Source organism: Ambystoma mexicanum, chromosome 4q (genome assembly GCF_040938575.1).
Source record: "Ambystoma mexicanum isolate Mex_15411 chromosome 4q, UKY_AmexF1_1, whole genome shotgun sequence".
In the NCBI taxonomy this organism is placed as follows: domain Eukaryota; kingdom Metazoa; phylum Chordata; class Amphibia; order Caudata; family Ambystomatidae; genus Ambystoma; species Ambystoma mexicanum.
The window spans coordinates 157702033-157720433 of record NC_090928.1 but is presented as its reverse complement, the minus strand read 5'-3'; the positions used below and the strand labels follow the sequence as shown (position 1 = coordinate 157720433).

General features: G+C 45.6%; 1 protein-coding gene across 14 annotated transcripts in view; it reads left to right on the top strand.

Moving 5' to 3' along the window:
* The window catches only part of QKI (QKI, KH domain containing RNA binding), a 483284-nt gene that overhangs the window by 411882 nt on the left and 53001 nt on the right, over positions 1–18401 (top strand). For 9 of the 14 annotated variants that reach the window (XR_011268110.1, XR_011268109.1, XM_069607678.1 and 6 more), the window contains 2 exons: positions 14265–14352; positions 16414–16707. Coding sequence is in view for 12 of the 14 variants with exons in the window: in XM_069607678.1 (XP_069463779.1) it covers positions 14265–14352; positions 16414–16707 (382 nt within the window). In the remaining 2 variants the exon portion in view is untranslated. The remainder of the gene's footprint in view (positions 1–14264; positions 14353–16413; positions 16708–18401) is intronic. The other 5 variants (XM_069607677.1, XM_069607682.1, XM_069607687.1 and 2 more) reach the window with 2 other exon arrangements.

Genomic DNA, 18401 nt, shown 5'->3' with positions numbered 1-18401 from the left:
TTGGACGATTGGCTCCTACGCAGCCCTTGTCCACAGACGGCATTGAGCAATCTCCAATCTCTCCTTCAGCTCATGTTCCACCTTAGGCTTTCGGTCAACTGGTGGTAATATTCCATGATGGTCTCCCAAGACCTTATCTTCCTGGGTTTTCGTTGGAACACTATCGACTCCAGGGTGTATTTGACGGCGGACAGGATTGCAGATTTATTCGCCACGTATCAACTCTTCAGTCAGAGCACATGACGGCTTGGTGGTTCCAGAGGCTTCTCGGCCTCATGGCCTCGTGCACACTTGCTCTTCCTCTTGCACGTCTGAAAATGAGGCTTGCGCAGCTAGTTCTTCGGAGCTCTTGGTGTCAGGCTTCGGAATCGGATTCCAAGATACCACCAGTTTCATTCTGCATGATGTCAGACCTATGGTGATGTTCGACCAACAATCTTATAGTGGGGGCCTTCTTTCACAAATGACGATTACCACGGTCTCCTCCCTCCAAGGGTGGGGAGCAACGCTGGATCATCTCCAGGTTTTCGATCTATGGGCACCGTAGGACAGGCAGTTTCATATGGATTATTTGGAGCTCCTGGCTGTTTTTCTGGCACTGCAAGCATTCCAACCATCCTTCATGAACCGGGTGGTCCGCGTCCGCACGGACAACTGTCAATGTTTGTTTTATATCAAGCAGGGTGGTACCAAGTCGCCACCTCTTGTGGACCTTGCCATTCAGATTTGGGACTGGGCTATCTAGCACGGCATTTGGCTGCTGGCTGTACACATTCCTGGGCAACTCAATGTGACTGCAGACTCACTCAGCCGACAGACAGCAGATGTCCTCTCCAACATCTTTCGCCAATGGGGCACTCCAGAAGTGGACCTTTTTGCAACTGCAAGAATTGTCCAACTTCCTCTTTATGCATCCAGGAACTGTCTCGGGGCCTCTTCTCTAGGGAATGCTCTTGAGATCCCATGGTACATGAAGGCATATGCCTTCCCGCCTCTTCCTCTGATTCATCGGTCACTCTGCAAGCTCAGGAATGCATCGAATTTCATTCTCCTGTTCATAGCTCATTGGTGGCCAGACAGATTCTGGTTTTCGGAACTTCAGCATCTGTCGATTTTGTCCTCCGATCAGACTGCCGTTGATTCCCAACCTGCTTCACCAGTGTGATCAGCAGATGTGGCACCTCTCCCCACAATCATTCAACTTGGCTATCTGGTGCCTGAATTCAAATCCCTAGCACAGTTTTTAACCTGTCTGGAGACAATATGCGCATTATCCAAGCGGCCAGGAAGTCTTGTACGAGGTCTCGGTATAGGAGCAACTGGCTCCGGTTTTGTTACTGGTGTTTAGCTAAGCAATTAGACTCCAGAAATGCTACGATTGACACTGCCCTTTCGTTCATTTCTCATCTGGCTGCTTCAGACATTCATGTCTTATCCTGTAGGACTTACTTGTCGGCTATTGCCGCCTACCGGTCCGCTGATGCCTGTTCCTTTTCTTTGACGAACCCAGCCAAAAGGCATTTCGCAGGTTTATCTCTTGCCACCTGTACGCAATCCTCACCCAAAGTGGGATTTAAATGTGGTTTTGTCTGCCTTATGCCGTAAACCATTTGAGCCCATGGCTACAACGGATCTAAAGTACCTTTCTTAGAAGATTTGCCTTTTTGATTGCAGTGACTTCGGCAAGGCGAGTAAGCGAGCTTCAAGCTTTGTTCGTGGAACCACCAGTTTCTTACCTTTCATAAGGATAAGGTTGTGCTCTGCACTCATCCTTTTTTCCTTCCTAAAGTAGTGACTGATTTTCATTTGAATCAATCTATCTCATTGCCTGGCTTTTTTCCGGACCTGAGAGATTACACAATTTAGATGTCAGACAGGCTCTGAAGTATCGAGACACAACTGAACTTGGAGGCTCCTTTCAACTTTAAGTTCGAAGACCCGAAAGGGAAACCTGATTCAAAGCCTACGATCCCCCGATGGCTTGCCTCCTGTATTTAAGAAGCGTATACCATTCAGGGCCTTCAGCCTCCGAAGGGCAGTCATGCCTATCTTGTACGTGGCAAAGCGGCTGCTGTTGCCTTTCAAAAATATGTTCCCTGGGGAAACCATTGGCAAAACGGCTCCTTGGTCTTCCCCATCAGCTTTTTGTAAGCATTACTACTTGCATCTGAGATCCAGGGCCGATGCTCAATTCGGCCAGGATGTTCTTAAGAACCATTTTCAGTAGGGAAGTTCCATTCACCTGTATTACCTGTGAGGAGTGCTTTGGAATCTCCCACAGTATGGAGTAAAGGGGACAGGACTTAGGAGTATAACAAAGTTACTCACTGTGGTGCGTACCTTACTCCTAGTCCACTTTCCTCCATACGCCCGCCCGCTGTCCCCTCTAATAATAATCCTTGTTTATTGCTTAAATGGTCATAGACCTGGCGATGGAAAAGGACTGAAGGGTGATGCGCGTGGCGGAGCTCAGGAGGGCGTGGTTAGGGAACCAGAAGTAAGGTAGTCACTATCGTGAGTAACTTTATTTGTACACACGTGAAACAACATCTAGTTGCTTTTAATAATAATAATAATAATTTGGCATTTTTATAGCGCTACGAACCCTCAGGTATCTGAGCGCTGCTTATTATTACCCACGGTGTGTGTTCGTTCTGGGGTGGGAGTCCATTGAGGTACACACCCCCATGGTCTGACCTCACCATTGCACCATGCTAGCTACTTGGACACTGCAATGAAATACCTAGCAACCTACCTGGTTGGTAAAATGTACAGAGGATTGAAAATACAGAGGTTAAAGTTTGCTGAGCATCGCACACCGTGGGTAATAATAATAATAAGCAGCGCATGGATGCCTGGGGGTTCGTAGCGCTTTATAAATGCAAATTGTTTCCTAACCATTAATATAGTCCTAAATCTTTAAATGGGCTTTTTCAACTGCACATTACTTTTAATGTTTCAGCTCTTTGTAAAAGTTGGCTACTAACACATATCAATGCTCTAAAGCAGTTTCGCAAAATGAAGACCTTCCATGTTTTTAATAGTTTAAGCTATGTAAAGTACTCTTCCAGACTGATGGTTGAAGTCTCTCCACTGCAAATATTTTTGTCTTGCTTCTGCTTATTGTTGTGGATAAGGTATTCAGGTAATCTTTGCTTGTACAGTACTTAAATTACAAGTAGTATTGAAATTGCTGGTGCTTTAGAGCAGAAATCGCTCCTCCTGTTACCTTCTGGGAAAAAAAGATGGAGCTATAATGGCCTGATTGCAGTAGCAGCTTATGGTGTCGAACGGGCACTTGACCCATGTTGCCCTGGATCTTAAGTTGCTTAGTTGTACAGCATTAGCAGTGGTGGCTATGAGCGGCACCTCCTTTAAAAATGCAATGCACTTGTGCTGTGGCCAGATCTTTTTGTTTTGGTTTATTATTATTTTATTTTCTTTTTAACTTGGATGAGAAATCTCAAAGCCATCCATCTGCTCGTTCAAGATTGTATATGCTGTGACAAAATGTTGTCTAACTGTCACTGTTGGGTTGGCTCCCAGGAAGGATCCATTGACCAGTGACCTCATTCTTTGGCCCACCACTGTTGCGTCGGACATGGAATAGAGACTTGGAGCTACAGTCGGGCGCTTTGCACTGGTGCATAGTTCTACATCCCAATCTTAAAGATCATAGCACATTTATAAAACCCATGCAAACATCCATCGGTTTTACCCTACAGTTCTTAAAGCCAAGCTTCTAGTGCTACAAGACTAAAACACCTTGCTGTGCTAGGGTAACCGGTTTTGAAAATATAAATGTAGGATTAGCTCCATTAAAACCCCCTTAGCTCTCCCTTCCCCAGACGCACAGATCGCACATTAAAATAAATACGTTCTCATACGTCCTGCCCCCTTTCCTCCATTCTTGTGGGCATCCCCCAACACTGGGACGATACCGCAACCTTTGGCAGTGAAAAAATGAGCTTCCCCTTTAAATTTAGTATAGCGTGTGGGGGGTCAATCTGCCGAGGCCCGCCCTCTGGTTCCTCACCTCAGGCCCTTTTTCCACACGGACGGTGTCGGATCTGGCAGCCAGCGCATAGATTATTATTTTTTATTATTTTGCTTGCTCCCTGTTTTTTTGATCTTATTCAACGTCCTTTTGGTGCCTCACCTACCCCGGCTCATGTCGGCTGCAGGAGGCTTTGCGAGATGTGCCTAATGCGACCACTCGTTCCTGGCCTAGGACCCTGATGCACTCTGGGGCGCATGTTAGCCTTGCAACACTCTCGGTCGCAGGGCGAATCGGTTATCGTGCTGGAGGGAGATCTTCCACACTTCTTCTCCACCACACCTTAAGGACTTAATCTCCAGGGACTCTTGTCAAGACAAGGTAGGCCCTCGGTTCAGCAGGACTGCAGCACCACGACTCCTTACCCAGGGTTTCCCCGGATATGAGGTTCCTCAGATTCCGGTTCTGGCAGGCCCAATGGGAGGGGGGGGCCTACAGAGCGGTCCTCAGAGGGGCTATCATGATCATCCTCTTCAACCCCAAGAGGTAGGGGGATCGTCGAGTGCTACCTACAAGAGTAGGTCATTGGGGCGTCAAGCCTACCGGAGCATACTCTGAGGTCATGAGTTAGGGCGTTACGACTACTGGCCAAGGGCTTGGTGCCTACCGGAGTGATCTGAGGTCAATGCTTATGCTTTGGGTGCAAGACCCAAGCTGTATTCTCCCGTGTCGCAAGCCTCTCGTGGCTCAGGGCTTTCGCACCTTCACACCAATGGTGTGGCGCAAGGCTTCAAAATGGCAGAAACACGTGGCGGAGAACGGCGGGCTGGTGGCCATTTTGGATCCAACTTGGGCCTGCCTGTGCTTTTGCACACTGAATGTGCTTTGCAAGATGGCTTGTCACCTTCCCTGGTAGCAGCAGCGAATTGTACGGTATAGGCATCTCGTATCCTCCGGAAAACATCTACCCATTGCAGCCTTACGCCTGCACGCCGCAGGCGCCTTAGTGCTTTGACCAGGAGTGGAGGCCCGCGCCTTGGAGGACTGAGCCCCTAGGAACCCAGCGGCTTGCGAGGGAAGCTTCTTCAACCATTTCCCTTTCTTCTTGTGTTCCCCTCCTCTGGGTGGTGCTGCCAGTAACAGTGGCGGTTCCTCCCCTGTCCAGACCCTACTGGTTATTCAGACCTCTCCACCTCCTCCTATACCACCAACGCCTTCCCCTCAACAAGCGGTTGGATAGCAGCCCCCCACTGGGAGCTCCATGTCATTCAAGGTGACAAAAAAATGGCATGGCAGTTTTTGGCTCCTCGCTCGCTTCCTGTCTTTCCAGACACTCTGGAGCCTGGACGGGGAATCTAAAGGATTCCCACCGAAGACAAACAGCCACTGAAGTTGTTCCTGCCTTGATTGGCTGAGAAAGACCTCAAAGAGCAAGCACTTAAGAAATGGCAAAAATAGAAGCCCATCATTTTAGAAAAATTGTCCCTTCTGTGCATTACAGAGGCTGAATTAACAGCCTGCAAGTAATAAATATTAAGTCATAAAGGTAAAACCACTGCCACCGGCCATTCAAGGCAACTTAACATTCTAAAAAATGTTTACCAGGTAAATAAGAAAGGGGATACATGTATTCCCCCAGCACTCCACATAAGGTGGGGTGTGCTGGCTCACTATATAAAATGTGAAGGGGTATAAAATCCCTCTTTTCTACTATGAAACTCTAGTTCACCCAAGTACATGAAAGAGTAATCAACAGAAGAGGCCCATAGGGGCAAACGAGCCTAAGCCCAAAAGTTGTAGAAACTAGAACTTCAACCATACACTATGGAGAAACATAAAATGGCCACTCATAAAAAGAGTAAAAGACTGGATGAGGGCAAAAAGTTCTGGGGTTGACCCAGGTCAGGAAGACTGATCATTGATAAGATCTTACCTAACAAGTGAAAATGGACTAGGTTCTGCCATTGTGATCATGACATGGGTCTAGACCTAGTCACCTGTCCTCTGGATGACATGCTTGCCTTTTCGCAAAACCTGGCTCCTTGTGCAGTTCAGGTGGATACTTGCTGCACTTATTTGGCAGCCATTGGGGTTTACAAGAATTCCCTGGAGCATATGTTTTCAAAGGCCATCCTAGTGCTTAAAGCCCACCTTAGGGGGTTGTGTAGACTTTTACCTCTGCTGCAGAGGCCGCACCCTGTCTCGGACCTCAATGTGGTTCTGCAGCTTTGCAGCGCAAGCCTTTTGAGCCGATGGTCTCTGTGGACATCTGCTTAGTGACACTAAAGAGTTTTACTGGTGGCTCTCACGTTTGCGTGCAGGGTTAGCGAGATACAGGCGTTGTCATAATGCAAGCCCTTCACCACATATCGCAACAACAAGGCTATTATCTGAAAAGAGATCTACCTGCCTTTCTCAAACTTGCAGTTTGAGCTTGAGAGGGCACTGCATTCCTTGGGCATCAAGAGGGTCGTCTGAGGCTTTGTTCATGACTTTTTGGTGGGTCTCTCCCCCCCTCAGCCAGCCCCCCCCCCCCCCCAGCTCACAGGCTTCCAAGGCTGCATGCAAGGCTTTGCATCCACGGCCATGGACAAACCTGTTCAGAGCCAAGTCCACTGCCGTCGCGTTTCAAAGACCTGCTTCTTGGATGTCATCAGCAAGGCGGCTACTTGTCCAACTCTGTTTCCCTTCTATAAGCATTACTCGCTGGACACCAGCTCCAGGCGCGATGCAGTTTGGTCGAGCAGTTCTGAGGAACCTTTTTGCTTATTCCTAGATGTGAGGCAGGTTATCGCAGCTCGATCCCATGTTCTTGTTTGGTGGAATCACCCACAATGATGGAGGAAAGGCGATGGGACCTATGAGTAATTAAAGTTGCTCATTGTGGTGACTAGAGTACTTGTAGATCATAGTTCCCTTTCCTCTATATTTCCCATACTAGTATGCCAAGGGCTAATCTGTCCTAAGAGTAGCCTAGTATCGAAGAGTCCTATGTATTCAAAGCGCACTGAGGTGAGGCGGCGGAGGGCAGAGCTGCAGCGGGGTATTCCCATGCCTTTGGCCACTCTTCAGCGTGTTTTACTAAATTTAAAGGGGAATCTCAATTTTTCACTGCCAAAGTTTCCCGTGCCATCCCATATTGCTTTCATTATTAGAGGCTTGCAAGGTTTCTTAGCCAGTCTCCTTTAGCTCAATTAGTAAATATTTGTCTCTATGAACACAAAGGTTGAGGTTTGATGCCAGATATGTAAAGGTGAAAACTGATTTTATGTACAAAATGTCACCTTGATTTATTGCATCTCTGCAGTGGTCACCCTCCCTTTCCTAAACCAGGACAGGGTTTTTAAATTGAAAAAACTCTCAGAATTGGTGGGCAGTGTCAAAATCCGGAACAGTCCTGTAAAAACCATGACGTACAGTCACCAGATCTGTGTAAGTAGAAAATTGTCAAGACAAGAAGATCCATAAGCACAGTTAAACACGTAAGCGTGACTGTGTTTATTCTACAAAAACGTTAATTACCTTCAGTGCTTTAAATGGTACAGTCCTAACCGGCCCTAAATACCTGCACTTATTTTTGACAACACTGCTTGAAGGCGAGTACTGGTGCTCAACTATGGGATGAGATAAAAATGAAAGCATTTCATTTAACTGTTCCACAATAGACAAAGCAGTGCTGTTTCACACTTCCTCCACCCCCTCCCCCCCCCGGGTTTCCATGCTTTCTCCTTCACGGCCCACCCTGCAGGACAAATGGAGCCAAAAGTGCAGCTCCAGAGCTGCCAGCAGGTGTGGAACTCCTGTAACTGTAGAGTATTTGTTTGGATACCCCTCACGGGCAGCTCTTATCGGGAACCTGGGCAATTAATTTTTGACTAAATTTGTTATTAGCAGTGCCTTTTCCAATATGTATATTCACCATCCAGGGCATTGCCACTTGAAAGATCCATCTTTCTTGCACAAAATGTACCGTCCAACAGACGCCTCGCTGCTGCATTATGTACTGCTAAATGTGTTGAATAGAAGGGTTTCTGCTTTGAATAGTTGGATCGACAACTGTTTAAGCATGTTTGCATCAGTTCATGCCTCCCTGGGTCTCTTGATGGATAATCCCCTTAAGGTAAAGAAGATATGGCAGGCCGACTGTATTTGGACTATTAATTAATGTAAACGGCTATCACGCCAGCACTATATTGCCTTAGATGGTAAGCCCTTTAAATCCAACTCCGCATAACATCACAACGTTTCCTGATTCACGTTGGAGGCTATATTTTTAAGAATTGGATTTCATTTCTTGCCTACCAACGAAATCTTAGGCGCAAGAAATCAAGTTCTTAGATCTGAAAGGTTGTATGTCCATGTTTTTGAATCACTACCATATTGCAATGGAATGTAGGGGCCTGATTGAGCTTAGAATTAAGTGATTAGGATTGTGATGAAATGTTTGAGTGAAAGCCCACACACAGCTGCAGTTATCTACTGAATGTCGCTTATAATAATGAAAGCAAGCAATAATACAACTCATTTGTAAAGCTTAGTTTGTCTGCGATGTCTGTTTGACACACAAAGTAGTCCGCTTTTATATGTATATTTTAATTTCCTTAAAGCCATGCATAGCTGTGTGTGCGTGAAAATCCCAGCTTCATCGCTTAACCAAAGTGTTGGATCCTTGGCAAATCATTTAGTCTGTGCCTTACCTGTAAATATTGGGCATTCTCAAAGCCTGCTAACCTTTATACACTTTACTTTTGTAAAGCGGGCCAATATCCGCCTTTGATTGAGGGTCTTTGAGAGATGGTTGCATTGGTTTGACAGAATCAAATTTAAAGTTAATAAGCGATTATAATGTGATTTTTGGTTGGAATCACTGATCTTTCAGCATGTTATTCTCCCAAGGCAAGTTCAGAAAAAGAATATGGAGTCACACAGAGGCCGACGGAATATGACTGGAGTGGGAGGGAGAACAGATACGACTAGAAACCGACACAAATGCAGGATGAGATGAACCTGATATAAAATAAAGTGGGAAAAATTGAGAATCACCCAGTGTGAGATTAATTGCTATGGGTCAATGAGCCTCGTCTTGATTTTGGCGTGAGACCCATTTTAAGAACCTCCTGGGGTTCAGCCCAATGCCAAATAAAGCCTATATTGGTGAATATCTGTAATTCTTTTTTCCAAATTCAAAACACAAATTACCTTGGTTTTCTGCACATAACTTTCATTACCTCTTTTGAATTTTCCCTGAAACCTCACTAGCATTGGGACTTGGTTTCCCTTCTTGGGTGTTAACACTCTAACACTCTTATCTGCGGATTTGGAGATTTAATGTAAGCTAAATCTGTATTTAAATTGTACATCACACATGGAAGAGATGAAGGATAAGAGGCTCCTGTCAATCGCTTAAGCGGAGCAATGCAAATCTCTTTAAGTGACCTTATCGATGTTTGCTGAAAGCGGCTTCCGCTTCGTACAAATGTCTATGCTTTGTTGTGGATGGCGTGCACCGACTGTGCAGTCCCATTGAGCTTGCCTAGGCATCGCCAGTAAAGCCTCGCTTTGCTTCAACACGGAGAGCCTGCGGGAACGCCTGGAGCTGGAATCTATTGAATCAGTGTTCCTCATTTGATCAATTGTCAGCCAGAGGAGGGTGGTAAGAGTGAGTGGGGAGAAAGCTCTGTTCTTGCCCGTGAGCGAATGGAGCTGTGTGGGCACAGAGTAGCCCTAAACACACATACCTGACCATGGAAAATAATCCACAGTTTCATGATTCAGAATCACTGACGGCGTCGTTTATGGCTGCAGTCTGGCTGCTGTGTAAGAAATAGTGCCATCTTCAGGATAACAGTCGAAGCTTTGCTGTTCTGTGGTACTGGATGCTTGTCTATGCAGTAACTTGCTACACGTTTGCCAGAATTAGCAGAAAAAGGGGACTGCCTTTAATAGAAAGAGGAATGCTCCAGTACACTGAATGGCAGTACCTAAATGCAGAGTGATACAGGTCACGCTCCCACAACCATGAAAATGAATATTCAAATGATGAAACAGGTTTTCTTTCTCAATAGAAAGGCCAGGAAGCCCGTTGCAAAGCACTTTATAAAATGTAAAAAAAAAAGCAAATAAGCCTGACATTAGACTAAGATTGGTTTTATAATTGAAAGCAGTTATTTTAGTGGTACCCGGGATCTGTACCTTCATGTAGAATTTGTATCAAAATAGTTTTCGTATAGTTGAGAGACGTTAGGGATACTTACCTTAATCCCTTTCATGTTCTTTCTTGCTCGCTAGTTTTACCATCCTGCTTCTGGAAGCACAAGACATTTTAATCCCTTTGAAGGCAAAACCGACCGAAAATTCAGCTTGTGGAAAGTCCACCAGTTCCAGTACAGGGGATTCTCTTATTTAATGTAAACGACTTGAGGCTATAAGGTTCGTGAGAACTTCAGTGCCCAGTCATTGTTCATTATGCATCAGTTTGCACTACAGACTCCACTGCCAGTTTGCTGGACATGAAGCCTGCGAGTCAGCCTCAAACAAGACTGGTTGAGAAGTTCTCCTGCATACGTCAGAATCTCGACTAGCAGAATGCTTAACGCTCATAGCCCTAACTCAACTGTGCTTGACCATCTAGACACAAGGGTCAAGTAATTCATCCTCTGACGTCTTTTGTTTCAGCTCTATAATTCTTTCGATTTCAAGTGAAGCTCTTCTTCCTGAATGTAGCACATACATACCACCTTACACAAAACCTTTCCTCCACAGGACGGAATCTGAGCAATTCAGCAGCGGACTTCCCTCTTTGAGGTGTTGGAAACTGTCCGCATGGTGGTTTCAGAGGCTGCTAGGCTTGATGGCGTCCTGCATCTACTTGGTTCCTTTTGCAAAAGTGAGAATGCTGGTATGCAGTGGCATATGGCTAGCATTTCAAATCGGTTATCATATCCTCTGCATATCTCGGAGCATAATGAATTCTGTCCGAGAGCATGTCCGCGACGCTCTGATTACTACTGTCATGTTTTATTTAAACAAGTAGGGAAGAATTCGCTCCTGTCCCCTTGTTTTGTGGCAGAAACCATTTTTATTTGATTGCGTCCCATCTGGGAGGAAAGATGTTAGTAGACAGCCTAACCAGCATACTGTTGGCTCCACACAAATGGGAACTGAAGTAGTCAAGGAAAAATGCTGTTTCTCAAATGGTGGTTTTCAGCAGTGGATTTGTTTGCAACTCAGTCCAACCCACTTGGGCACCAATTTGCATCTCGGAGAAGTCTGAGAGCTCCTCACTGGGAGATGCTCTCTGTAAAGACTAGTCAAACAAATTTCTTTGCCTTGCCTCCACTTCCCCTGATCCACCTGACTTTATAGAGGTTCAGATCTGTATGAAACTCTACAAGAAAGCAATAGAATAACAAGTATTTGCATTTTTATTAGGATCTCAATCAGAACATAAACCCTCTTCTAGCGTTGGTATAAAATGTCATGTCTCGTCTCATTCTTAGATTACAGAAGCAAGGGGCTCTTCCCTCTCTGCAATAGGTTCTTATCTAAATGGAGAACACCAGACGGGAGACAGAACCTTTTTCACCAGAAAACATTTTCCCCTTTAAATTTAGAGGCCTGCGGGGACCCGGCCCTGGGAGCATGCGCTCGCCTGACTCTGCCCACCGGCGCCACTCCTCAGTACCCTTTTCCTCATCGATGGGAACTGGTCGATTTTCACCAGCGCTCCTGGGTTTGGCTTCGGACATGTAATTCCACGTGCGGATACTTCTTCTCTTCTGTCTTTGTCTTTTTATCATTCAGGTACTCGGTCCTCAGGCATTGCGCTCCTCCCCGGCGCGTCTCAACTTCTACAGGGTTGAGCAGGTGTCCATCCTGCAACGGGCTCTTTCCAACTTCAGACCCCCACACCCTCTGCCTACGTTGCCTTGGCCTTGACCACCGCTGGCAAGCTAGTACCGCGTGCAACACGCTTTCCTCAAGGTCTCTGCAAACAGACTAGCCAGGTGGAGGGAGCTCTTCCAGAGATCGCCTCCTGAGGACCGGAAGGACAATCCTCGATCCAGGCCCAGGGTAGGGGCCACTATTCTCCAGCGCACCCCACAAGGGAGACTTCCTCAAAGGACTCGCCCGGGTGGGAGGAACCGCTCAGGTTATCATACCAGCACAGGTACCGAGGCTAAATCAGCTTACGGCCGGTAGGCCGAGGGTCAGTGGATACTCCCAGTGACAGTGCTGAGGGACCGGAATGTTCTTTTACCATGTCTTCACCTGAGGGGCCACGTCCTAGTACCAGAACACGTACTGAGGCTAGTCCAGCTCACGGCCGAGGGGTCTCCGGATCCTTTCCAGTGTCAATGCTGAGGGACTGCAAGGTTCTCTTATCAGGGTTACTCCCGGGGGGCAACAACCTAGTACCGGCATCATGTATGAGGGGGCGCCTTGCACTAACGGCAGCTCTGCCGAGACAATTCACCTTCCAAGTCACGGCCTTAGGTGCAGGATAGGCCTTTTGTTCCAACAAGCGTCTTGGACGGGGCTGGTTCCAGCGAGCCAGGCACCACGACTTTGGCACGCAGCTCGTCTAAATCGCTGCCGCGCTGGACAAGATGGTGCTCATCCAATACCACCTCTGGTGGAGTGGGTGGAGGAAAGAGTCACAAGGTGGGACTGGTGTCAGCCAGGTGCGTGGCCTACAGTTTATCCATCAGCAGCGAGGGCACCCCAGGCAGTGTGTGCCCCTGCACCAGCTGTCCTTGACCACTCAGTTAATATCACCTGCCACCTCTTCAGCCTCCGAAGACATGTTCTTTGAAAGGTTCCTAGGACTGATGCGAACTCCCCAGATGGGGGCCATCCTCCGGAATGCCATTATGGACATGCTCCCTCAAGTCACCCCACCGGCACCCATAGTCATTCCTCCTATGACCCCAGTGCCACAGGCCCCAGCGCAGACAGCGCTTCCCCAGCCTGCTCCTCCGATTCTGAAGGCCTACCGGAGGAAGCTGTACTCAAAACGCCTCCTTGTACCGCCTACTGGTACCTTCCTCTCCTCCCCCACAGATTGGCAGAGCAACTCTGCTGGCGGAGATCCTGTCGCTCGTCGTGAGCAGGTGGTCTGCTGCCTCTGCCATTTCTACGGCATGTCGGCAGAGGCTAGGAGCCAGAGTTAAGAGTTTTGAAGGTGAATGCAATGGTTAAGTGTATTGGGAGGTGCGGGGGGGATAGAAGGGCAGGGGAACAGAATTGCTGTAGGCATCAAAGAAACAAATGTGTATGGTTGTCCGCAGTCCTCTAGTTGCTTGGAAATATGGGCTTGGATCAGTAGTATAGCCCATATTTGTAGCAAGCAGATTAGCTGTGGCACCCACCAGGTTGCTCCATAACAAACTTTGCTATCCAGCTTTTTGAACGTTTGGTATTTGTGTTTTGTATAATATCCTTCATAAGCATTAGTACCAGCGAGTCGGTGTGGCCGCCTCACAGCCTATGAGGAGGCTCCCAATCAACCCTGGTAAAGACCCCGCTCAGAGTGGGATGCCGCCATCGTCCCTCGTCTGGTTGAAGGCAAGTGCGCTCCCCTGCCCCTTACCCCACCCCCTTTCCATATTTCCAACACCCCCCTACCGCCCCTAGATACCTTGCACTTCTACGTCCCTCTTAGGCGCTGGGAACACTGGTGTTCCTGACACATCCCCGATCCAGCAATGGCTGCCATGAAAAGTTGAAATGTCCCTTCTCCCCGATCCATGGCCGCCATATTGATTTGCATTTGTATCCTGAGATGAGAAACGGGCGAACACGTTGGTGGCGTTACTGGTCTGGTAACCCCCTGGGCTACTAAGGCTCTCGCTTTGCTCGTTCCTGTATTAACCTGAAAAGATGATGCACGATTCTGAGCTGATGGACATGCGTTTAAATGCTGCTGCCACTGGAATCAGGTTATTTGTAGGTCATTACAGTTGCCTTTCTGGATTGCTAGTGTATTGAATTCCTGTAGAATAATAGTACACGGTTTACTTTCAGATAGTGGACATTGTGGGATTCCGAACACCTGCCTAAAAAAAATCCCATTCCATGCCCCATTAATGGTGGTATTTTTCCACTTGAAAATATTTCTAAATCAGGACTGTTGCCAGGGAAGTCTTAATTTGTTTAAATGTTAGATTATATATACTTTTATTTCGAAAAGCACCCATTGTGCCTTTACATTGTGTGACTTGCCATGCTTATATGCACCCTTAATTTGACTTTTTTGTTCTTTTAGGCAGAAGGAGAGGACAGCCTTAAGAAGATGCAGTTAATGGAGTTAGCAATTCTTAATGGCACCTACAGAGACGCTAACATTAAATCACGTAAGAGTGGTCACCGTCTTGTAACAGTATGATCAGCCCTTTAGTTTTTTTTTTGTGCCAATCCTTTCAAAGTATCATAGATGAATAAACTACCAGTTTTCATAAATTAAGAAGTATTAACGGATAAAGCCTATTACTGTTATGGTTTTAGAAGCCTTTTTTTTTAATTAAAAGTAATGTCTAGCTTCATTCAGAATCCTGTAAATACAGAAACCTGTGTTCTGCCCAGGATTTTGAGAGGACGGGATCTTTTTCACTTTTGAAGAGCACTGAAAGTTCTTGTAAAGGCATATTTTGCAGATCGAACGGTTCTTTTTGAAGGGCAATCTCATGGGATTTTTAAAAATCTGGGCTTAAAAAGGGTATAGCTTGCCTTACGGGGTCATCATGCAAAATAGTACTCGCTGGATAATTGGAAGCAATGGTGTTTAGAACATACTGTCATTTTCTTTTTTAGAAATGTAGAATGTACCTTTGACTTTGATTTCTTATCTGGAGGCGCGAATCACTGATTTTTTATTTTGCGTTTTTTTCCTTAAGCCTCTTGCACGTTTTAATCATTTTTCAGTGATTGCGTTGTTTGATTTAAAGGGTTCACTGATTCCCTTTAGTGATGCACCCTGTTTATTCATGTTTCGTTTTGTTTCGGTGGTGTTGAAATGGTTCACTGAGTTAATTTTTATTTTCAACATTTTGTGAGCTCTGATCAGGGCTTACAAAGAATGAATATCCCCTTGATCAATTGGCACTTGTATTCAGAGGAGATTCAAAGGTTCGCTTTGTTTTTCTGCAGGAGAACTTGCATGCCTTTTGGCATTCTGGTGTCCTCTTACCTGTGTTTGTAGAATATCGTTCGCATCTTAAATGCTATGATCCAATCTGAACTGTGACTAATATTGAGGCACTGCAATTGTTTTCTCTTTCAGATGTTTTAAAATAAGTGCCTTCCTGGCCGTCAGTCTGGTGTTCTACTTTGAATAAAGCATTAAGCTAAGCTTTGTGTCTCTCCCTTCAATGGGATAGATGGCTCTAAGGTCTGCTCTTCCTTGGGAAGGGTGGGGGGGGGCGGGCAGTGGTAGGTCTTAAAGGCATGTTGAACATTAACTCCCCTGTATATGCTTTTCTACAAAGCATTTCAGTGGTCTCTGCCGAGGTATTTACCATGATCTGTACTTGCATGGATTCACCTTTAAACACCGTCAGCCACAGTGTTTTGCTTCAGCCTGTTGGCTCTAATGTGTGCGTAATCCTGTTCAGCCAGGTGACAGTAATGTTGGTGTTCTATTTGCTTAGCCTCGTATATCAGTATGATAGTTCATACTTGGGTCCGCTTCAGAACACAGTGCACGGACTGAAAGACGGATCTGTTGGCCGTCATTTGCCATTCACAGCATTAATGACGGTCCTAGAAGATCGGACTCCTTTTTCTCGGAGAATCCTGTGAACAAGTGTCTATCCAGAAGCAAAAGGCTGCAGGTTGAGATTAATCGCGAGACCAGGCTCGAGCCGCACCTTGAACCAGCTTAAAGGTCTCCTGCTTCTCCCCAAGAAAATCACTCTACTCTGAATACAAACCAATTGATAATTTGCTTGCAGGTTTACATTGGAATACGCTTATAAACCGTGTCTGGCATGCATATTTAACTTTACACTTGTTAATTCTTTGCTAAAAATTATAAATGCTGCGTAATTGGATGAGTGTTTCTGGGCACTTTAACATTTATTTTGACACTGTAGTAATGCCTGCCAAAACGGAAGTCAAACTGTGCCGTTTATTGGTCAGCTTGTGCCTTGTAATCCGTTTCAAATCACTCAATGCACTTCACCATGTTGGCATGTTTTATCTGTGCATGTTTTTAATCACACTGGTAAATGGTTAAGCTGTTTTCGTATATGTTGAGCTTTGCACTTGGTGTTATCAGCGCATGAACTAATGATTTTCCTTCATTTTTCCTTTTTCTTTGCTTCTCCCTCCTTTCTTTTTCCCCCATGCCTTCCAAAATGTTATACTGCTGTACTGCTGTCTCTGTACCTCCTTCTGCATTTCCTTGCTTACTGTAGCAGCCCTTGCCTTTTCTCTTGCAGCCACCGGCCAGGCCCCAAGGATCATTACTGGGCCTGCGCCTGTTCTCCCACCAGCTGGCATGCGTACTCCTACGCCTGCTGGCCCTACCTTAATGCCTTTGATCAGACAAATACAGACTGCTGTCATGCCAAATGGAACTCCTCATCCAACTGCACTAGTTCCTCAAGGACCTGAAGGTGGTTTAATCTACACGCCCTATGATTACCCTTATACACTGGCACCAGCTACTTCAATCCTTGAGTACCCCATCGATAGTAGTGGTGTATTAGGTAAGTTGTTCTTCAGCTCTACTTTTTGCCACATCAATATTTAATTTGCCTCGTTCTGTTTTGGTGGTGTATGGTCGAGTAATGATTATCATGACACCGTATAAGTGGACATTGCATTCATAGAGCAGTTATTCATGCCAGTGTTCATTTAGAGGCTGTGGCACTACACAATAAAATAAATGGGTTCCAATGTAGCATGGTGCGATGTGGTTTAGTGGAAATTTTAGCCAAAATAGTTCTGCTTGTTTAAAAAACAAAGCAAGCCCACTCGTCCCTGAAGTATTGATGACCGGGAGTAGGCCAACAAGTGCCTATAGCTGTAGATAAGCAGAGATCTGAAGTCCTTAAGTCTCCTGACTAATCGAGAAGAGACCTTTTTGAAAATACTTTCGTGAAATAAGGTGACCTTGCACAGAGTGCTTTCAAAGTATAATCATTTCTATCATGAACCAGAGGGTGTTGGCGGAGATGATCAGACTGCAAGAACACAGGGTGTTTCATAGTGCAGAATGCTCTGTAGCGCATTTCATTGTATGCCAAATTGATGGAATGTTGAACTTTTACAAATCGCCAAGTAACTAATTCTTTCATTCCTAACCAAAGTAATTGTTGTCACCACCGAAAGCCATCCATTCCGATAATTTATTTCTAAAGTTGCAGGCTTTGGGTCCCTCTTTTGTCTTGAAGCCAATTCCCACAGATTATCTCGATAGAGGACATACTAGCAAGTCTGAATAAGTATTGTTTCTCAGGTGTTTGTATTGCCCAGACTGGCACCATTACAAACTATGGGCAGTCCAGGGTGGGATAACTTGCAACCGTGAAACCTTTTTGGACAATAGTGGCCACTAGAATGCCACTGGTTGTCGGTTTAATCGTCGAGTCCCCATACTGGAATGCTTCTCAGAAGCCTTCATTTTGACAAAAAGGGGGCAATGTTTTGATGATTGAGAAGTGGGTGCTTTTCCATAAGAGTCCATATCACTAATAATTTGGAATATTTGACATACGCCAACCATAGTTAAAAATAAATGGGGGTTCGTAATTCAATGGCTTGGCTTAGATACGTTTTCCACGTGGTGCTCCAAAGAAGTGCTGTACCTGCCTATTTCACTTAATGAAATTGGGACAGCAAAGTGCCCCTTTGTCGCCTGTATTGCTGAAGGGATGTATTCAGATCGGTGCCTGAGCAAGCGCGTGCCACAAAAAAGGCCCTCGATTTAGTGCTGCCTGATGCTAATGTGCTTTGATAAAAATGCTTCTAATTACGCGAATTTCTAGTTATGTAGTAAGTTTTTACTGCAAGAAAACTTTAAATAAAAGTTGGAATATAGTTTTACTTGCCTAAAAATACATCCTTCTTTCTGAGATATGAGAACTACCTTTTCTATTCCAGAAAAATCTCGTTTACTGGCAACTTCTAAATTTAGAGCATACAATATTTCATTCTTATCTGGTGCACTGAGCTCTTTTGGATCTCTGGTTTTTCCATTAATATTCCATTTGATCCCCTGACACCTGTCCCTCCATCCCACCAAACCACAAATTCAGAGGCTCTGGGGTATTTTTAGAAATGTTTTTTTTCAAACGGAAGCCATACAGCTTGTCCCCGTGCAAGGGCTTTATTCCTACTATTTTGTCTGCAAAGACGAAGATTGATGAAAAAAAATCCTATAGTTTGTCACACATATTTT